The 17,464-nt window shown below is 34.4% G+C and overlaps 1 protein-coding gene across 2 annotated transcripts in view; it reads right to left on the bottom strand.

Annotated features, from left to right (window-relative positions):
- LOC129259246 (uncharacterized) overlaps window positions 1–17,464 on the bottom strand; it is a 49,057-nt gene that overhangs the window by 4,680 nt on the left and 26,913 nt on the right. The window contains exons 7-11 of one of the 2 annotated variants that reach the window (XM_064098729.1): window positions 16,699–16,863; window positions 15,556–15,720; window positions 14,139–14,303; window positions 11,271–11,435; window positions 8,515–8,685 (exon numbers count right to left, since the gene is read on the bottom strand). In XM_064098729.1, the coding sequence (XP_063954799.1) occupies window positions 8,515–8,685; window positions 11,271–11,435; window positions 14,139–14,303; window positions 15,556–15,720; window positions 16,699–16,863 (831 nt within the window). Of the gene's footprint in view, window positions 1–259; window positions 410–8,514; window positions 8,686–11,270; window positions 11,436–14,138; window positions 14,304–15,555; window positions 15,721–16,698; window positions 16,864–17,464 lie in introns of both variants that reach the window. The other variant, XM_064098728.1, reaches the window with a different exon arrangement.

The following is a 17,464-nucleotide window of genomic DNA, read 5'->3' as shown; positions in this document are numbered from 1 at the left end:
TTGTTTGACTATAAAAGGTGAAATCACGATATTCGTAAACTACCAACTAAACAGTCACTCCAAATCAGAATTTAAACAAGAAATTGAAAAAACCGTCAAATCCGAATATTTAGGTATACGAAAAATGATTAACAAATAGGACCCTTACGTTATCACACCGTTTAAAGTTTGTGTTGTTAGCGCTGAAATGAAAAAAAAACTATGACTTGATTTCAAGTACTGCTACATCTACATGTAAGTACCTCCTTCTAGATATTACCTTTGCAGTCAAGGCCATCGATGGTGATGAAGAGTAGAAGTCATCATGACGCTGATTCATCTTACAACATGTACAAAGGAACTGAGCGAGGTGACGTAATGCAGGCGGACGTTCACTGGGATCAGCATAGAGATCAAGAGTGTCTGTTTGCTATAATAGTAATATCAAATGAAAGTTAAAATCACTTGTCGTAACTATGAGCATTGTAATTACATATCGTTGATTTTATTCACAAAATAATACACAGATCAGATATTTTAGTAATGGTATAAGAATTATTATTATTTAGATAATTGTTAAGGGTATATATTTAACATTGCATTTGTAGGTTACCATGTTTTTTTTTTTTTCGTTTCATTTTCAGGAACATGACACTCGTAACAATATTTAATATACGTACACTGAAAATAATCATCATACAATAAAGTAGAATATCAGAATGAATAGAAATACACAAATACAGGGACGGATCCAGCTTCCACCAATGGGGGGAGACCTCTTTAACCCAGACATGTATTTTCCCCGATCGGCTGCTCAAAGTTGATTTTTGTTTGTTTCTTTGAGGGGGTTGTCTCAGTGGCGTAATGAGCCAAAAATCTTGAGGGGGGCTTGATACGGCGTATTACGCAGCATTATTATGAAGTTGAGAGCGAGCGAAGCGAGCAAGCACATTTTTATTTAAAAAATCAAGATTTCTTGATTTCTTTCTTATCCCTTTCTTTGTCTCTTGGTCATGAAAAATGTGGGGGGGCAAAACGCACAAGTCCTAGCAATCATTTCTAAGCTTTATCTAAGCTTTATTCATATGAAACAACATAAAAGTATAATAATCTCACAAGCCTTATTTAGATAGTGCAAGTGCGAGCTAAACATTTGGGGAGTTTCATGCACTTTGTCCTGAAAAATGAACACTCTGGGTAATGTTAGTAAACCTGAAGAAGATGCGTATGTAACTAGATAATTACTACTTTTTATATTGGTTCTGGCTTGATCGAAAAGGGACCTGTTAGGACGTTTGCAGGTAGCCATTAACCCTAAAATCAACCCCCTCCCCTCAACATTATCTGCGATCATTCCGCTGCACGAGTTTATACTTTTAAGTCTCGCGCATCTTTTGAGACCACATTTACGACGCCCGGGTACGCGGTTTCGAAATTACGCAACATTTTGTAAATGCATGTCAGACCAAAAATTATTCCAAAATGTGATTTTATGTACAAAGTCAGTGCAAATTGAGTTTTCTCATCTTATTCATAAAGGTATGATTATTTTTACTTTAAATAGCTGAAAGCAATTGATTTTAAGCATAATTATGCTTCAAAAAAGTTGTGCAATAAATCTGGTAAAAAAAAGAAAAACAAAAGGTTGAAAAACAAAGAAATACATAAGAAATTCATAACACAATAAAATACATGAGAAATTGATTTCCAAACCGAAGTTTATTTTAATTGCCATTGTTAAGAATGCTACAAAGAATATTTTTACCAAAAATTAGAATTCTAGAAATTTTATTTAGTGAATTAGAGCAAAAGGTATGATTTATGCATAAATTATCATAATTAAGTCATATAAAAAAAAAATCTCATTATTTTGGAAAATTTTACCATACAGCCTTGTAGATTATATCGCACACTACCAACGTGCAAATTTTTGCGGCGCTCGCGCGATCGGCGGCCGAGATCTCAGAGGAACAGAACAGAACAGCCAAAAAAGCCCGGCCTAGTTAGGGTTAAGACGATCCATATTTTAACTATTGAATAATGCAAGCGCGAAGCGCGAGTTGGAAATTTTTGTCATTCCGACCGAAAAAAAATTGACATTCTCAGCACTTTTTGTAATCATTAACGGTATAGGTAAATAACCAAACAATTGATGCGAGCACGGAGCGCGAGCGGAAAAAAAGATATTTCAGACCTAAAAATGGGACACCCTATGTTTTATAAATCATGAAAAAGGATTGGTAATTTGGTATTTTCCTACAATATTAATGCGAGTGCAAAGCGCGAGCAGATTTTTTGTTCATGTTCTGATCTGAAACTGGATAATATTAGCACGTTCTGAATATAGATCAAGCTGGGTATTTCAATTAAATGTGTGCGTGTGTTTTAGAGTTAGACAGAATCTGGACATTCTGAATACATTTCATTTTTTATCATGAAAATCAATAACGAGAGTGCGAAGAGAGAGCGGAAAATATTGGATCCGGTATGAAGCACTGTGAAGGGGAATTGTGAAGTGGATGTGGATAGCACTTAATAAATGATGAGAGTCCAAAGCGCGAGCTGATATTTTTTTTTACCTCGAACCTGGACATTCTAGGCCTAAGGACAATTTGTAATCAAATGAAAATGATCTTCCTATTTCTCGTCCTAAGCGCGATATGACACTTGTCGATATTCCTTTCTGAAAAAGGACAATTCAGTCAATAGGAATTAATAAAAATTTTATTATCATATTTATTCATGTAATAAGCCTAATGAGTGAGTGAAATTCGTTGACATTGAGGCTTGGATTCATGCGTTGATATATTTGTAATAATTAATGCGAGCACAAATCACGAGACGAAATTTTTGATAAACTGTCATAAAAGGGGGGTTTTAACCAGTTTGTTATAGAATTAATATATAAAGAATCTTATGGAATAAACATAGACAATCTATAGGAATACTTGGCAAATCAAACAATGCGAGCGCACAGTGCAAAGAGCTGCAAAGGATATTCACAACATGAAACGGAAATTTTACAGAGAACTTAAAAAATAAATGTATAAATCATACAAAATAATGAAAGCTCGATGTCCGAGCTGAACTATGATTTGTATATTGACTTCAAAACTTGATATTTTAAGCTACACATGATCTTATCATCATCGAACAGGCAATGCGAGCGCGAGCGAACATTTAATACACTGACATGAACTATTAAAAAAAATTATTTTCCAAGACTTCCCCTGACTTTATCTTATTTACTCGCCTCCCTCCTCTTATTTCTTCCTCTTCGTTTTCCTCCTTTCTCTCCCCTTCGTTGTCTTTTTTTCTTTCTTTCCCTTTTTTGTATTTTTTTTCTCCACCAATAGGGGGGGGGGGGGGGGCCTCGGCCCCCTGGATACGCCTATGCTAATATGAAAGAACAACTCCAGCCGTAGGTGGAAATCTCTCCCCAAAAGTAGGGGGACCAGGGGCGGATCCAAGACTTTCCAAGGGGGGCACATTTCCCCGGGAAATTTAACCCCCCCCCCAAAAAAAAAAAGGGTCATCACCCAAAATGTAAGGTAATTTCGTCCAAAATAAACTTGACAACCAAAAAAAGGGTTATTACTTTCAAGTTCAAGCGGTGAATTATCGGATGGTCTAATACCACTAAGTTTTCTTATCAGTTCGTCCAACTTCACATAGTCTAAACTCATTTCGTCTACAGCAAGTTCGGCTTATATCCACTTCGTCTAATTCCCACTTGGTCTAATATCCAATACGTCTAATAGCCAAATGGTATAATGACCACTTGGTCTAATATCCATTTGGTCTAATGACCACTTGCTATAATAGCCAAATGGTCTAATGACCACTTGGTCTAATCGCCAATTGGTCTAATGCCCAGTTGGGCTAGTTGTCACTTGGTCTAATTTTCATTTGGTCTAATTCACACTTGGTCTAATGTCCTTTTATTTTAATATAACATAATTTACTATCATTTGATCTAGAATTAACAAATATGGTACGTAATGGATAATATCATGCATCAGTTAATACATATCGCCAGGATCCGGAGGGGTAGAGCTTCGGTAGGGCTGCTGGGCGCAAAACCTCACCGTGAAGGATTATCGATGACGAGATAGTTGCTCATCAAATGAATTATTCTAATCAACTATAATTCTTATAATTAGGACTATATATCGATAACATAGATGATGAAAACTATATAATACTCATAATCATTACATAATTGCATGCACATTACAGAACAATAAGTTTGGGACCTTGTAGCTTTATAATGGTCGAATGGCAGGGTTTCATCAGAATAACATTATGAAGAAAGGAACGAAGTATAATTGTGTGGATTCGTATCTGGTAAACATTTTTATGCCTCTTTTAAATGATTGTTATGCACCATTACGGACAATACCTAAACTTGATGGGAAAAAGTAAGCAATATTTATGCAGTTTTGGGGATTCCAAAAGTCGCAAACCATTAGATCATGTCTCTTTGTTTTGAATACTTTGTTTTGTTATTTCAATGGCAAGTTTAGAGACAAATAACAGACCACTTTTATAGAATTTGATAACACTATACACGTTTATTGGGTTAGCTGCGACAACATCACGGCGACCATCTTGGTAGCAGCCATGACTCATTCTGACTTGTAATAACATGTATAGTCTACGCTTGCAGACCTCTATCAGTTAACACCACAGTAGTTTTTAATCTTAATATCTTCTCATTCTGTTTTTGTTCTACTTCTTCGCCTCCTCCTTAAAATTAATTGGCAGGGTACCCAGCCCATCAGGGAAATCAAGGAAATAAGGGATAGGGACAGGGTGGCCAGACGTTCCGTATTTCCCGGGATTGTCCCGTATTTTGAGACTTTGTCCCGGCGTCCCGACAAACCCTTCCCGGGACGCCTATTTGTCCCGTATTTCAGAATATTGTTTTGTTTTTCAGAATATTTGTTTGTTTCTTTATTTCAAAGGATGAAGGAAACATTTTTCTTTCCTTCATTCTTTCTTTCCTCCTCCTTTTTCTTACTTTCTTTTTCTCTTTCTCTCCTTTATTTTGTCTTTCACACATGTTTTCTTCTTCTATTCCTTTCTTTTTCTTTCTTTCTTTCTTTCTTTCTGTATCAATTCAAAGAATGACAAAAACTTTTTCCTCTCTTTTATTCTTTCTTTCATCCTTTTATTCTAACTTTCATTTTTTTTTTCCCTTCATTTTCCCCTTATTTTTTTTTTCTTCTCAATTCATGTCTTTTCTTTCGTCTTGACTTCCTCTCCTTCATTCTTTCGTTCACCCTCCCTTCCAATTCTTTATAATTTTTCACCGGTGTAACACTGTGTAGCCTTCTTTGTCAATTGTCCCGTATTTCATTTTGTGAAATCTGGTCACCATGGATAGGGATAAATCAGGGAATAACCTCAAATCAGGGGGAAATGCCTTAAATGAGGGCAAAATCAGGGAATCGTGATCGACTCAAAAGTTGAAAGCACAATAGTCAGTCAGTGTACCCTCTTTTACTACAGTACAAGTAGGCCTACATGTACATAATTAGAAATAATAATAGGCCTACATGTATAATAAACAAAATAATGATACAAGTAATTCACTGCAACAACTTAGAAAACATGAGATACTGGGAATGGGTTTAGATAATAATCATGGAATTTTTAAACTTCATCAGAGAAAAATCAGGGATTTTTGTTTTCTTGAAAAACTGAACCCTGACTGGCTTAAGCAAGCCATTAACTATATACAGTAGATCGTATAGGCCTACATAGATGTGGATGGATACAAATCTTACTTTTTTTCACCTCTATGATCGTTTATCAGCGTTATTTTACAGGAAATAGCAAATTTCATTGTTTTTCACCAAACCTTCAAACGTGCCCTTAAATAAACAAAATATCCCCCAAATTTGTTTAATCCCCAAATATTTTTTTCTTCGACAAAGGCTTTTGAAAATCCCAAAATTTTCAAAATTTGAGGATGGAAATATGCCGTACGTCACTCTAACTGTACTCAAATATCGAGGGGCGCGTGTGTGAAGATTTGAAGCCGGCGCGCGGCTTGAAACTTAACACTTTTTAACAGAAATTCGAAAACAAGTCACCAAACTTTACAAATTAGACCAAGTGGCATGTAGACGAAATGAATGTTCGATTATCTGGAAATTAGACCAAGTGGAAATTAGCCGAAGTGGAAATTAGACCAAGTGGAAATTAGCCGAAATGGAAATTAGACCAACTGCACATTAGACCAACTACACACAGCTAGACCAACTGAGTAATGGACCAAGTGAGGATTAGCCGAACTGGGTATTAGACCAGTTGGCTATTAGACCAAGTGGTCATTAGACCAACTGGTTATAAGACCAAGTGGTCATTAGACTAATTGGCTATTAGACCAAGTGGTAATTAGACCAAAAGAGCATTGGACGAAGTGGGTTTAGCCCGAATGTTGTTAGCCCATCTGATGATTAGACCAAGCGATATTAGACTAACCGTCAGTAAAGCGGTCAAGCGGGGGGGGGGGGGCGCACTTTGGAACAGAAACGATATTTTTAACATCAAATAATGAATGGTGAATAATACTGCGGTGATATTTTTTTTTATTTGCCCCTTTTAAATGATTTTGCATTCTCAAAATGCAAAAATTCATCGCGCGCCGGGGAGCTCCCGCGATCAATCTAATCTTACAAGATTTTGGTCATGGCAAATCCGTGAGCACATTAAAAATGTTTTAACCCTGCATCATAAGGGTATGGTTATGATACATTCATTTATGAACTTTATGCTAGTTGCTACAAATGTCTTTTAAATATGGTTCTAACTTTGAGCATACACCAATCAAAATTTTTTTTGAATACACTGACGTGAAGGGAGGGGGGGGGGTGTTACACCCACAAATGTAATAATGCCCACAAATGTAATAACGCCCACAAATGTAATAACACTTTACCCACAAATGTAATAATGCACTTTACCCACAAATGTAATAATTTTTGATCGCCCACAAATGTAACAATGACTTTACCCACAAATGTAATAAATTTGAAGGGATTTTTGTCGAATCCGTTCCTATAGTAATACGTTCATATACTCATATAGCACAAAACTGCAGTCTTTTTTTCCAGGCCCGGTTGTTTCAAAAATTATAATATAAGTCCAAAGTCTTTCCCCTTTTCATTCTCATGTCACCTTTGACCAGTGAGCAAATGATTATTTTTTTCATTGCACAAAATATTGACCGTTTCATACTTATTTTTGCTCTTTATATGTTTCCCCTTTCTTCTGTAGTTTAATTTATTGATAATTTACCTTTATCATCCTCTGTAATATTCACATCATTTTAAACCACTGAAGCAACTTTCCAAGGCTCACCTACTACGTTCACTCGCTGCATTTCTTCCATAATTACATAACCCTTGAAAGACGGTTTTTGGTCATCATTCTGTGCACCAATTATTGAACATTTGCTCGCTTGCATTTTGATATTCATATCTTCATTTCCTAACACATTCACTACAATATAGCCATTGAACAAAGTCATGATAGGCATGTAAACAGTACACATAGTATATACACGCGTATACATAGCCCGTGCTGTGATAAATTACACACCACTTGTACGAGGTTTTCGGAAATCATTTTACAACTATTTAAAATTGGCTCGCTTGCATTTGTATATTCATATCTTTATATCCTAACACATTCACTACAATATAGCCATTGAACAAAGTCACGATAGGCACGTATAAACTGAATTGCTCAAAGATGGTATAATGTAATCTACACAAAGTATAAACGCACGTATACATTGCCGTGATGTGATAAATTACGTACTACTTGAAAAAGGTTTTTGGGAATCATTTTACAACTACTGAAAATTTGATCGATCGCTTCGCTTGCTCGCATATTGATATCAATTGTAAATCATTACTTTATAGCCATGAAGACATCGTTATATGAAAGATGGTAGTATTATGTACATATGTATCGTTATACATAGCCCTTGGTGTGGAATGTCACTAAAATTTATATATTTTTATCAATATATTGCTATCATCCCCCACTACTTGGACCTCATTTACGCCAGTGAAGAATCAAACTTAATATAATTTGATAAATAAAACAGAAAAAAAATATAATTGTAATTATTTTTCGTGGGATATAATTCGGTTGTTGAAGATTCAAATATCAAGCACAATTAAGAAGCTACGTTAATTGATTGAGCGAATTGGGCTACATACAAGTAGTTCATGGAGCATTATTGATAAATTAATTTTTCGCAGATTCTAAAAAACAAAAATGAAAAGAGAAACAATTATGGAATGATTCCTGAATTTTCTTTAGTCAGGACCTGTTGATTAATGACTATTTAATGACAATTCAAGTGATTTTAATAACAATTTAAGAAAAGATTCATTGCAAAGTGAAATTGGCAATTTTAGTTTATATAAGGCATCGCAGCATCAAGAGACAATTTGAAGAGCATTATGGTTTCACTAAGTACTGTCCCTTTACATATAAAAATTTCCTAATAACTATTACCTTTGCAGTTGATGCCATCGATGATGATGTTGAGTAGAAGTCATCATGATACTGACCGTCGAGTGTGAGGTTCTTCAGATAATTCATCTTACAGATGAACTGAGCGAGATCACGTGATGCAGACGGACCTTCACTGAGATTCTCACTGTGATGAAGAGTCTCAATCTGATGTAACAGTTACGTGAAAATATATTCAAAATTACTTTACATTCTTTGCAATCCAGTGTGTATTGAAATCACATTTACCATATCAATAATTGATTTCAACAACACAATAAGACACTAATGTTGTATGGCAGTATTCATGATAAGAGATTAATGAAATAAAAAATCAACAACAACTGAAATGTGTTTTACATTTCCTTTTGCGTGTCTCAGCATAGCATCGTTCCACCGGTATGTAGCAGAAAGCACACAGTCCCAAGAGTTAAAAGAGTAACTATAATATTCAAAATGTTTATTGCGAGGTTTTTAGCTTTCAAACAATGACGAATTACAAGCGGTTTATCGTACAAAATGTAACCAATATGTCTTTATTTTAACGGTTTTCATAATACATTAAAATGAATTGAAATAGGAGAACGAATCAATGTTGGATTATAAGTAGTAATAATTTACATTATTTTAGTCTGGTCCTTGGATCACAATGCTTGTTTCATCCGAATAATAAACCTAATAGCCTTCATATCTTGCACCACTTTATTACCACACTGCAACTATGTTTAAATTAATGATTGGTTTAACATACAGAATACATATACTGTTGAGCGAGATATGTATTTTGTTTATCACAATATGTCAAATGCATGTGGTATCATTGTTAATCATGTTAATACATATTAATAAGATCATGTTCAGTAATCCATGTCCGATCTTCATCAAATTGCTCCCTTTTCCTTCAAAACGCTGTGGCGGCTGGGGCGGATGTGGCAGATAATGAGGGATTCATCTTTTTTTACACTACCGTTCCACCCCAAAGAGAACGAAAATGGATCAATAATAAAATAGCCCTCCATCGGGGATGAACAGTGTTGTAAAGAAAAAAGATGAACCCCTCGTCAGCCGCCAATCCCGCCCCAGCCGCCACAGCGAGAAAAAGGTAAATTTGCCAGTACAACCAAGGGTGAACAATTCCCTCTATAATTTCGAAATAAAAGGCCTGGAATATTTATTATTTATCCTAATTTAACGCTGTATTTTGAAGTATGTGATATTTTTAGAGGATGTATAATAATGATATTGTGTTATTTATACAATTCATTGTGTTTCATCCGATTTGTGGTGAAATAATCAAAATAAGGATAAACAATTATTTTGTCTAGCAGTCTTGTAAACCTTTTTTTGTAAAAACTGGGGACTTAAAATAAATTCTAAGTGCCTTTAAAAGAGTGGACATTCTCAATGACTTGTGCTGTTAACTTCAAAATCAATGGATTGGTAACAGCATCAAAACGATTCAAAGCGCATGTATAAAACTTGTTGAATTTAGACAAAGATGAGCAGCATATTCAGGGATAAAGAGGCGCGATAGCTCAGTCGGTAGAGCGGGGGATTCGTATTCCGGTGACCCGGATTCGATTCCCACTTGGTGCGCTAGTGCCCTTTGGTAAGGCATCAATCCTCAGTACCAGGTCCTTCGGAGAGGACCTTAAGCCGTCGGTCCCCTGGTTGCTTAGCAATTTCTTAGCAATCAGGTAAAAAATCACCACCAATACCAATACCAATAAAGAACGATATATAAATTTTTGTTAAGAGTTAAACTACTAAACCCGCCATTTTTATTAGCATTTTCAACTAAGAAATCGTCATAGAACGTAAATTGGTGTTCAATCTGTCATAATTATTAACCGATATAATCTAGTAAAACTTGATTCCATCTACCCCGTATCGCATATTGACATTTATATATTTATATCCCTTCACATTCACTACAATATAGCCATCGAACATGATAGGCATGTAACTGAAAGATGGTTATATATAATGTACACAAAGTATATACACACGTATACATTGCCCGTGATGTGATAAATTACACACCACTTTAAAACGATTTTGGGGAATCATTTTACAACTACTGAAAATTTGATTGATCGCTTCGCTCACTCGCATATTGATATTAATTGTAAATCATTTATTCATAGACATGAAAACATCGTTACATGAAAGATGGTAGTATTATGTTCATATACATCTTTATACATAGCCATTGGTGTAGGGTGTTTCTAAAATTTTGATTTTTGGATCAATATATTGCTATCAATCCTTCCACTACTTTGACCTCATTTGCGCCAGTGGAGAATCAAACTTTACAATTTGATAGATAAAAGAGAGAACAAAATGTGTTTGTGATTGTAAATGTTTTTTTCATGGGATATTATTCGGTTGTTGAAGAATCAAATATCAAGTACAAAGCATATTTAGAAGCTACGTTACATGATTGAGCTAGTCGGGCTACTTACAAATAGTTCAAGGGGGTATTATTGATAAATTCATTTTTCGCAGATTCTAAAAATAAACATGAAAAGAGAAACAATGATTCCTGAATTTTCAATGGTCAGGACCTGTTGACTATTGACTATTTAATGACAATTGATTTTAATAACAATTCAAGAAAAGATCCATTGCAAAGTGGAATTTACAAATTTAGTTTATATAAGGTATTATAGCCTCATGAGACAATTTGAAGATCATTATAATTTCATTAAGTACTTTTTCTTTACATATAAAAATCTCCAAATAAATATTACCTTTGCAATTGATGCCATCGATGACAATGTTGAGTAGAAGTCATCATGAATATCACCACGGAGTGTGAGGTTCTTCAGATTATTCATCTTACAGATGAACTGAGCGAGATCACGTGATGCAGACGGACTTTCAGTGATATCCTCATCGAGAACAAGAGTCTCAATCTGATAAAATAGTAACATGAAAATTAATTCAAAATTATTTTACATTTCTTACACTCCAGTGTGTATTGAAATCATATTTATCATATCAATAATTGATTTCAACAACACAATAAGACACTAATGTTGTATGGCAGTATTCATGATAAGAGATCAATGAAATAAAAAATCAACAACAACTGAAATGTGTTTTACATTTCCTTTTGCGTGTCTCAGCATAGCATCGTTCCACCGGTATGTAGCAGAAAGCACACAGTCCCAAGAGTTAAAAGAGTAACTAATATTCAAAATGTTTATTGCGAGGTTTTTAACTTTCAAACAATAACGAATTACAAGCGGTTTATCGTACAAAATGTAACCAATATGACTTTATCTTAACGGTTTTCATAATACATTAAAAGGAAGTGAAATAGGAGAACGAATCAATGTTGGATTATAAGTAGTAATAATTTACATTATTTTAGTCTGGTCCTTGGATCACAATGCTTGTTTCATCCGAATAATAAACCTAATAGCCTTCATATCTTGCACCACTTTATTACCACACTGCAACTATATGTTTAAATTAATGATTGGTATAATATACAGAATACATATATTGTTGAGCGAGATATGTATTTTGTTTATCACAATATGTCAAATGCATGTTGTATCATTGTTAGTCATGTTAATACACATTAGGTCATGCTCATTAATCCATGTCTATTCTTTATCTAATTGCTCCCTTTTCTTCAAAACGCTGTGGCGGCTAGGACGGGTGTGGCGGATGACACGGGATAAATCTCTGTTCCACTCCGATAGAGGGCTCTTTTATTATTGCTACATTTTGGTTCTCTCCCTTTTCCTTCAAAACGATGTGGCGGCTTGGGTGGGTGTGGCGGATTACGAGGGATTCATTTTTTTTACACCACCGTTCCACCCCAAAGAGAACGAAAATGGATCAATAATAAAATAGCCCTCCATCGGGGATGAACAGTGTTGTAAAGAAAAAAAGATGAACCCCTCGTCAGCCTCCACACCCGCCCCAGCCGCCACAACGGGAAAAAAGTAAATTTGCCAGTACAACTTAGGGTGAATAATTCCCTATTTAATTTCGAAATAAAATGCCTGGAATATCTATTTTTTAATCCTACTTTAACACTGTATTTTGAGGTAAGTGATTTTTTAGAGGATGTATAATTATGATATTGTGTTATTTGTACAATTCATTGTGTTTCATCCGATTTGTAGTGAAATAATCGAAATGAGGATAAACAATTATTTTGTCTAGCAGTCTTGTAAACCTTTTTTGTAAAAAATGGGGACTTAAAATAAATTCTAAGTGCCTTTAAAAGAGTGGACATTCTCAATGACTTGTGCTGTTAACTTCAAAATCAATGGATTGGTAACAGCATCAAAACGATTCAAAGCGCATGTATAAAACATGTTGAATTTAGACAAAGATGAGCAGCATATTCAGGGATAAGGAGGCGCGATAGCTCGTCGGTAGAGCAGGGGATTCGTATTCCGGTGACCCGGGTTCGATTCCCACTTGGAGCGCTAGTGCCCTTTGGTAAGGCATCAATCCTCAGTACCAGGTCCTTCGGAGAGGACCTTAAGCCGTCGGTCCCCTGGTTGCTTAGCAATTTCTTAGCAATCAGGTAAAAAATCACCACCAATATAATACCAATACCAATAAAGAACAATATATAAATTTATGTTAAGAGTTATACTACTAAACCCGCCATTTTGATTAGCATTTTCAACTAAAAAATCGTCATAAAACGTAAATTGGTGTTCAATCTGTCATAATTATTAACCAATAGAATCTAGTAAAACTTGATTCCATCTACCCCGTATCGCATATTGACATTCATATATTTATATCCCTTCACATTCACTACAATATAGCCATCAAACATGATAGGCATGTAACTGAAAGATGGTAATACATAATGTACACAAAGTATATACACACGTATACATTGCCCGTGATGTGATAAATTACACACCACTTTAAAACGATTTTTGGGAATCATTTTACAACTACTGAAAATTTGATTGATCGCTTCGCTCACTCGCATATTGATATCAATTGTAAATCATTACTTTATAGCCATGAAAACATCGTTACATGAAAGATGGTAGTATTATGTTCATATACATCCTTATACATAGCCCTTGGTGTAGGGTGTTTCTAAAATTTTGATTTTTGGATCAATATATTGCTATCAACCCCTCCACTACTTTGACCTCATTTACGCCAGTGGAGAATCAAACTTTACAATTTGATAAATAAAAGAGAGAGAAAAAAAATGTGTTTGTGATTAAAAATGGGATATTTTCATGGGATATTATTCGGTTGTTGAAGATTCAAATATCAAGTACAAAGCATATTTAGAAGCTACGTTAAATGATTGAGCTAGTCGGGCTACATACAAATAGTTCAAGGGGGTATTATTGATAAAGTCATTTTTCGCAGATTCTAAAAATAAAAATGAAAAGAGAAACAATGATTCCTGAATTTTCAATGGTCAGGACCTGTTGATTAATGACTATTTTATGACAATTGATTTTAATAACAATTCAAGAAAAGATTAATTGCAAAGTGAAATCGACAATTTTAGTTTATATAAGGCATAATGGCCTCATGAGACAATTTGAAGACCATTATGGTTTCATTACGTACTCTTACTTCACATATAAAACATCCTAATAACTAATTACCTTTGCAGTTGATGCCATCGACAATGATGTTGAGTAGAAGTCAGCGTGATACTGACCGGAGAGTGTGAGGTTCTTCAGATGATTCATCTTACAGATGAACTGAGCGAGATCACGTGATGCAGACGGACGTTCACTGAGATCCTCACTGAGATGAAGAATCTCAATCTGATATAATAGTAACGTGAAAATGAATCGAAAATTACTGTATATTCCTTACACTCCAGTGTGTAGTAAAATCATATTTACCATATCAATCAGTAATTTCAACAACACAATAAGACACTAATGTTGCATGACGTTATTCGTGGTAAAAATAAATGATGCAATATATTTAAAAAAAATCAACCACAGTTGAAATATGTTCTCCATTCCGGTTTGCGTGTCTCCTATAATACCATACCCCTCTTTTAAGAAATTATCATCCCGATTATTATGTGAAAATATAAATATAAATAAAAACTTGTTAAAAGCTGTTACACAAGGTTTATTTCGCAGTGCAGCATCATGCAACCGCTATGAACGACCAAAATGCTTACAGTCCCGAGAGTTAAAAGAGTAACTAATATTCAATATGATTTTGATATGTTTTTAGCTTTTGATAAATATATTTTTATCAAAATTTAAACAATTGCAACCGGTTTATCGTATATAATATAACCAATCATGTGGAATTCTCTTCCACAGAGTTTGAAAACCCAGACTTCGCTGAAACACCTTCAAGGGAAACCTGAAAACATACTTGTTTAAGACTGCTTTTGATATACATTGACTTATTGTTCAGGCATGTATTATAACTAGGTAAATAGTTTTTGTTGTCCTGCTCTGAAGCGCCTTGAGCATCTAATCAAGAAAGAAAATGCGCTATACAAATATCATGTATTATTACTATTATTATTATTATTATTAATATGATTTTAGGTCTTAACCGTTAGATAAAATGCTCATAATACATCGAAATTAATTGAAATTAGAAAGTAAAATATTGTTCGATTTGGTAGTAATTATTCATATTTAGTCTAGTCCTGTGATCACAATGCTTGTTTAATCCGAATTTAAAGCCTAATAACCTTCATTTTGTTTACACCGCTATAATGCCACGATGCAAATATATTGAAATTCTATTTGTCTGAATACAGGTACATTTATTGTTGAGCAAGTTGGGTATATCTTCATCATAATATGTCAATTGCATGGTGTATAGTGGTTGAGCATGTTTATGAAGTTTCCTGGGTCTTGCTTACTATTGCGTATTACATGACAGTTGATTTTAATAACAATTCAAGAAGAGATTCATTGCAAAGTGGAATTGCCAATTTTAGTTTATATAAGGCATCGTAGCCTCATGAGACAATTAGAAGACCATTATGGTTTCATTAAGTACTCTCCCTTTATATAAAAACCTCCTAATAAATAGTACCTTCGCAGTTGATGCCATCGACAATGATGTTGAGTAGAAGTCATCATGATACTGACCGGAGAGTGTGAGCTTCTCCAGATGATTCATCTTACAGATGAACTGAGCGAGATCACGTGATGCAGACGGACGTTCACTGAGATCCTCACTGAGATGAAGAATCTCAATCTGATTAAATAGTAACGTGAAAATGAAATCAAAATTTCTTTACATTCCTTGCACTCGAGTGTGTATTGAAATCATATTTACCCTATTAATAATTAACCCCATCAACACATAGACACACTAACGTTGTATGACAGTATGTATGGTAAAAGAAATCGATGCAATAAAAAAAAAATGGAGATATGTTCTACATTCCCTTATTCGTGTCTTCTATAATACCATACCCCTCATTTGGGAATTTATCATCCCGATTATTCACTGAAAATAGAAATAGAAATAAAACTTGTTACAAGCTGTTACACAAGGTTCATTTTGCAGTGCAGCCCCATGAAACCGCTATGTACAGATGTTCCAAAAAAGCTAGCAAACCCGAGAGTTAAAAAGAGTAACTAAATAATATTCAAAATGATTTTCGATGTTTCTATGATAGATGTATTCATTAAACTTCAAACAAAACGAAATTCCAAGCGGTTTATTGTATAAAATGTAATCAATATGATTTTATGTTTTAACCTTTGAATAAAATATTCCTAATACATTATAATGAATTGAAATTAGAAAGTGAAGCACTGTTCGATTTTGTTGTGATAATACCTTTTAGTCTGGTCCTTTGATCACAATGCTTGTTTAATCCGAAAAATAAACCCAATAGCGTTTATTTCTTACACCACTTCAATGCCACAATCAAATATATTGATATTAGTTATTTGTCTGGAATACAGATACATTAATTGTTGAGCGATTTGTGTAATTCATTATCACAATAATGCATGTTGTACAGTGGTTTATCAATTTTCTTCGGTCCTGTTGACTATTAAATGAAAATTGATTTTAATAACAATTCAAGAAGAGATTCATTGCAAAGTGGAATTGCCCATTTTAGTTTATATAAGGCATCGTAGCCTCATGAGAAAATTAGAAGACCATTATGGCTCAATTAAGTACCCTCCCTTTATATAAAAACCTCCTAATAAATAGTACCTTCGCAGTTGATGCCATCGACAATGATGTTGAGTAGAAGTCATCATGATACTGACCGGAGAGTGTGAGGTTCTTCAGATGATTCATCTTACAGATGAACTGAGCGAGATCACGTGATGCAGACGGACGTTGACTGAGATTCTCAATGAGATCAAGAATCTCAATCTGATATAATAGTAACGTGAAAATAAAATAAAAATTTATTTACATTCCTTGCACTCGAGTGTGTATTGGAATCATATTAACCCTATTAATAATTAATCCCATCAACACATGGACACACTAACGTTGTATGACAGTATTTATGGTAAAAGAAATCGATGCAATAAAAAAAAAAAAATGGAGATATGTTCTCAATTCCCTTTTTTTGTGTCTCCTATAATACCATACCCCTCATTTGGGAAGTTATCATCCCGATTATTCACTGAAAATAGAAATAGAAATAAAACTTGTTACAAGCTGAGATTATCTCTGTGATGAAGAGTCTCAATCTGATGTAACAGTAACGTGAAAATATATTCAAAATTACTTTACATTCTTTGCAATCCAGTGTGTATTGAAATCATATTTACCATATCAATAATTGATTTCAACAACACAATAAGACACTAATTGTGTATGGCAGTATTCATGATAAAAGATCAATGAAATAAAAAAATCAACAACAACTGAAATGTGTTCTACATTTCCTTTTGCGTGTCTCAGCATAGCATCGTTCCACCGGTATGTAGCAGAAAGCACACAGTCCCAAGAGTTAAAAGAGTAA

Source organism: Lytechinus pictus, chromosome 4 (assembly GCF_037042905.1).
Source record: "Lytechinus pictus isolate F3 Inbred chromosome 4, Lp3.0, whole genome shotgun sequence".
Lineage (NCBI taxonomy): Eukaryota > Metazoa > Echinodermata > Echinoidea > Temnopleuroida > Toxopneustidae > Lytechinus > Lytechinus pictus.
The sequence above is the reverse complement of the archived record's forward strand: the minus strand, read 5'-3'. Positions and strand labels throughout refer to the sequence as shown.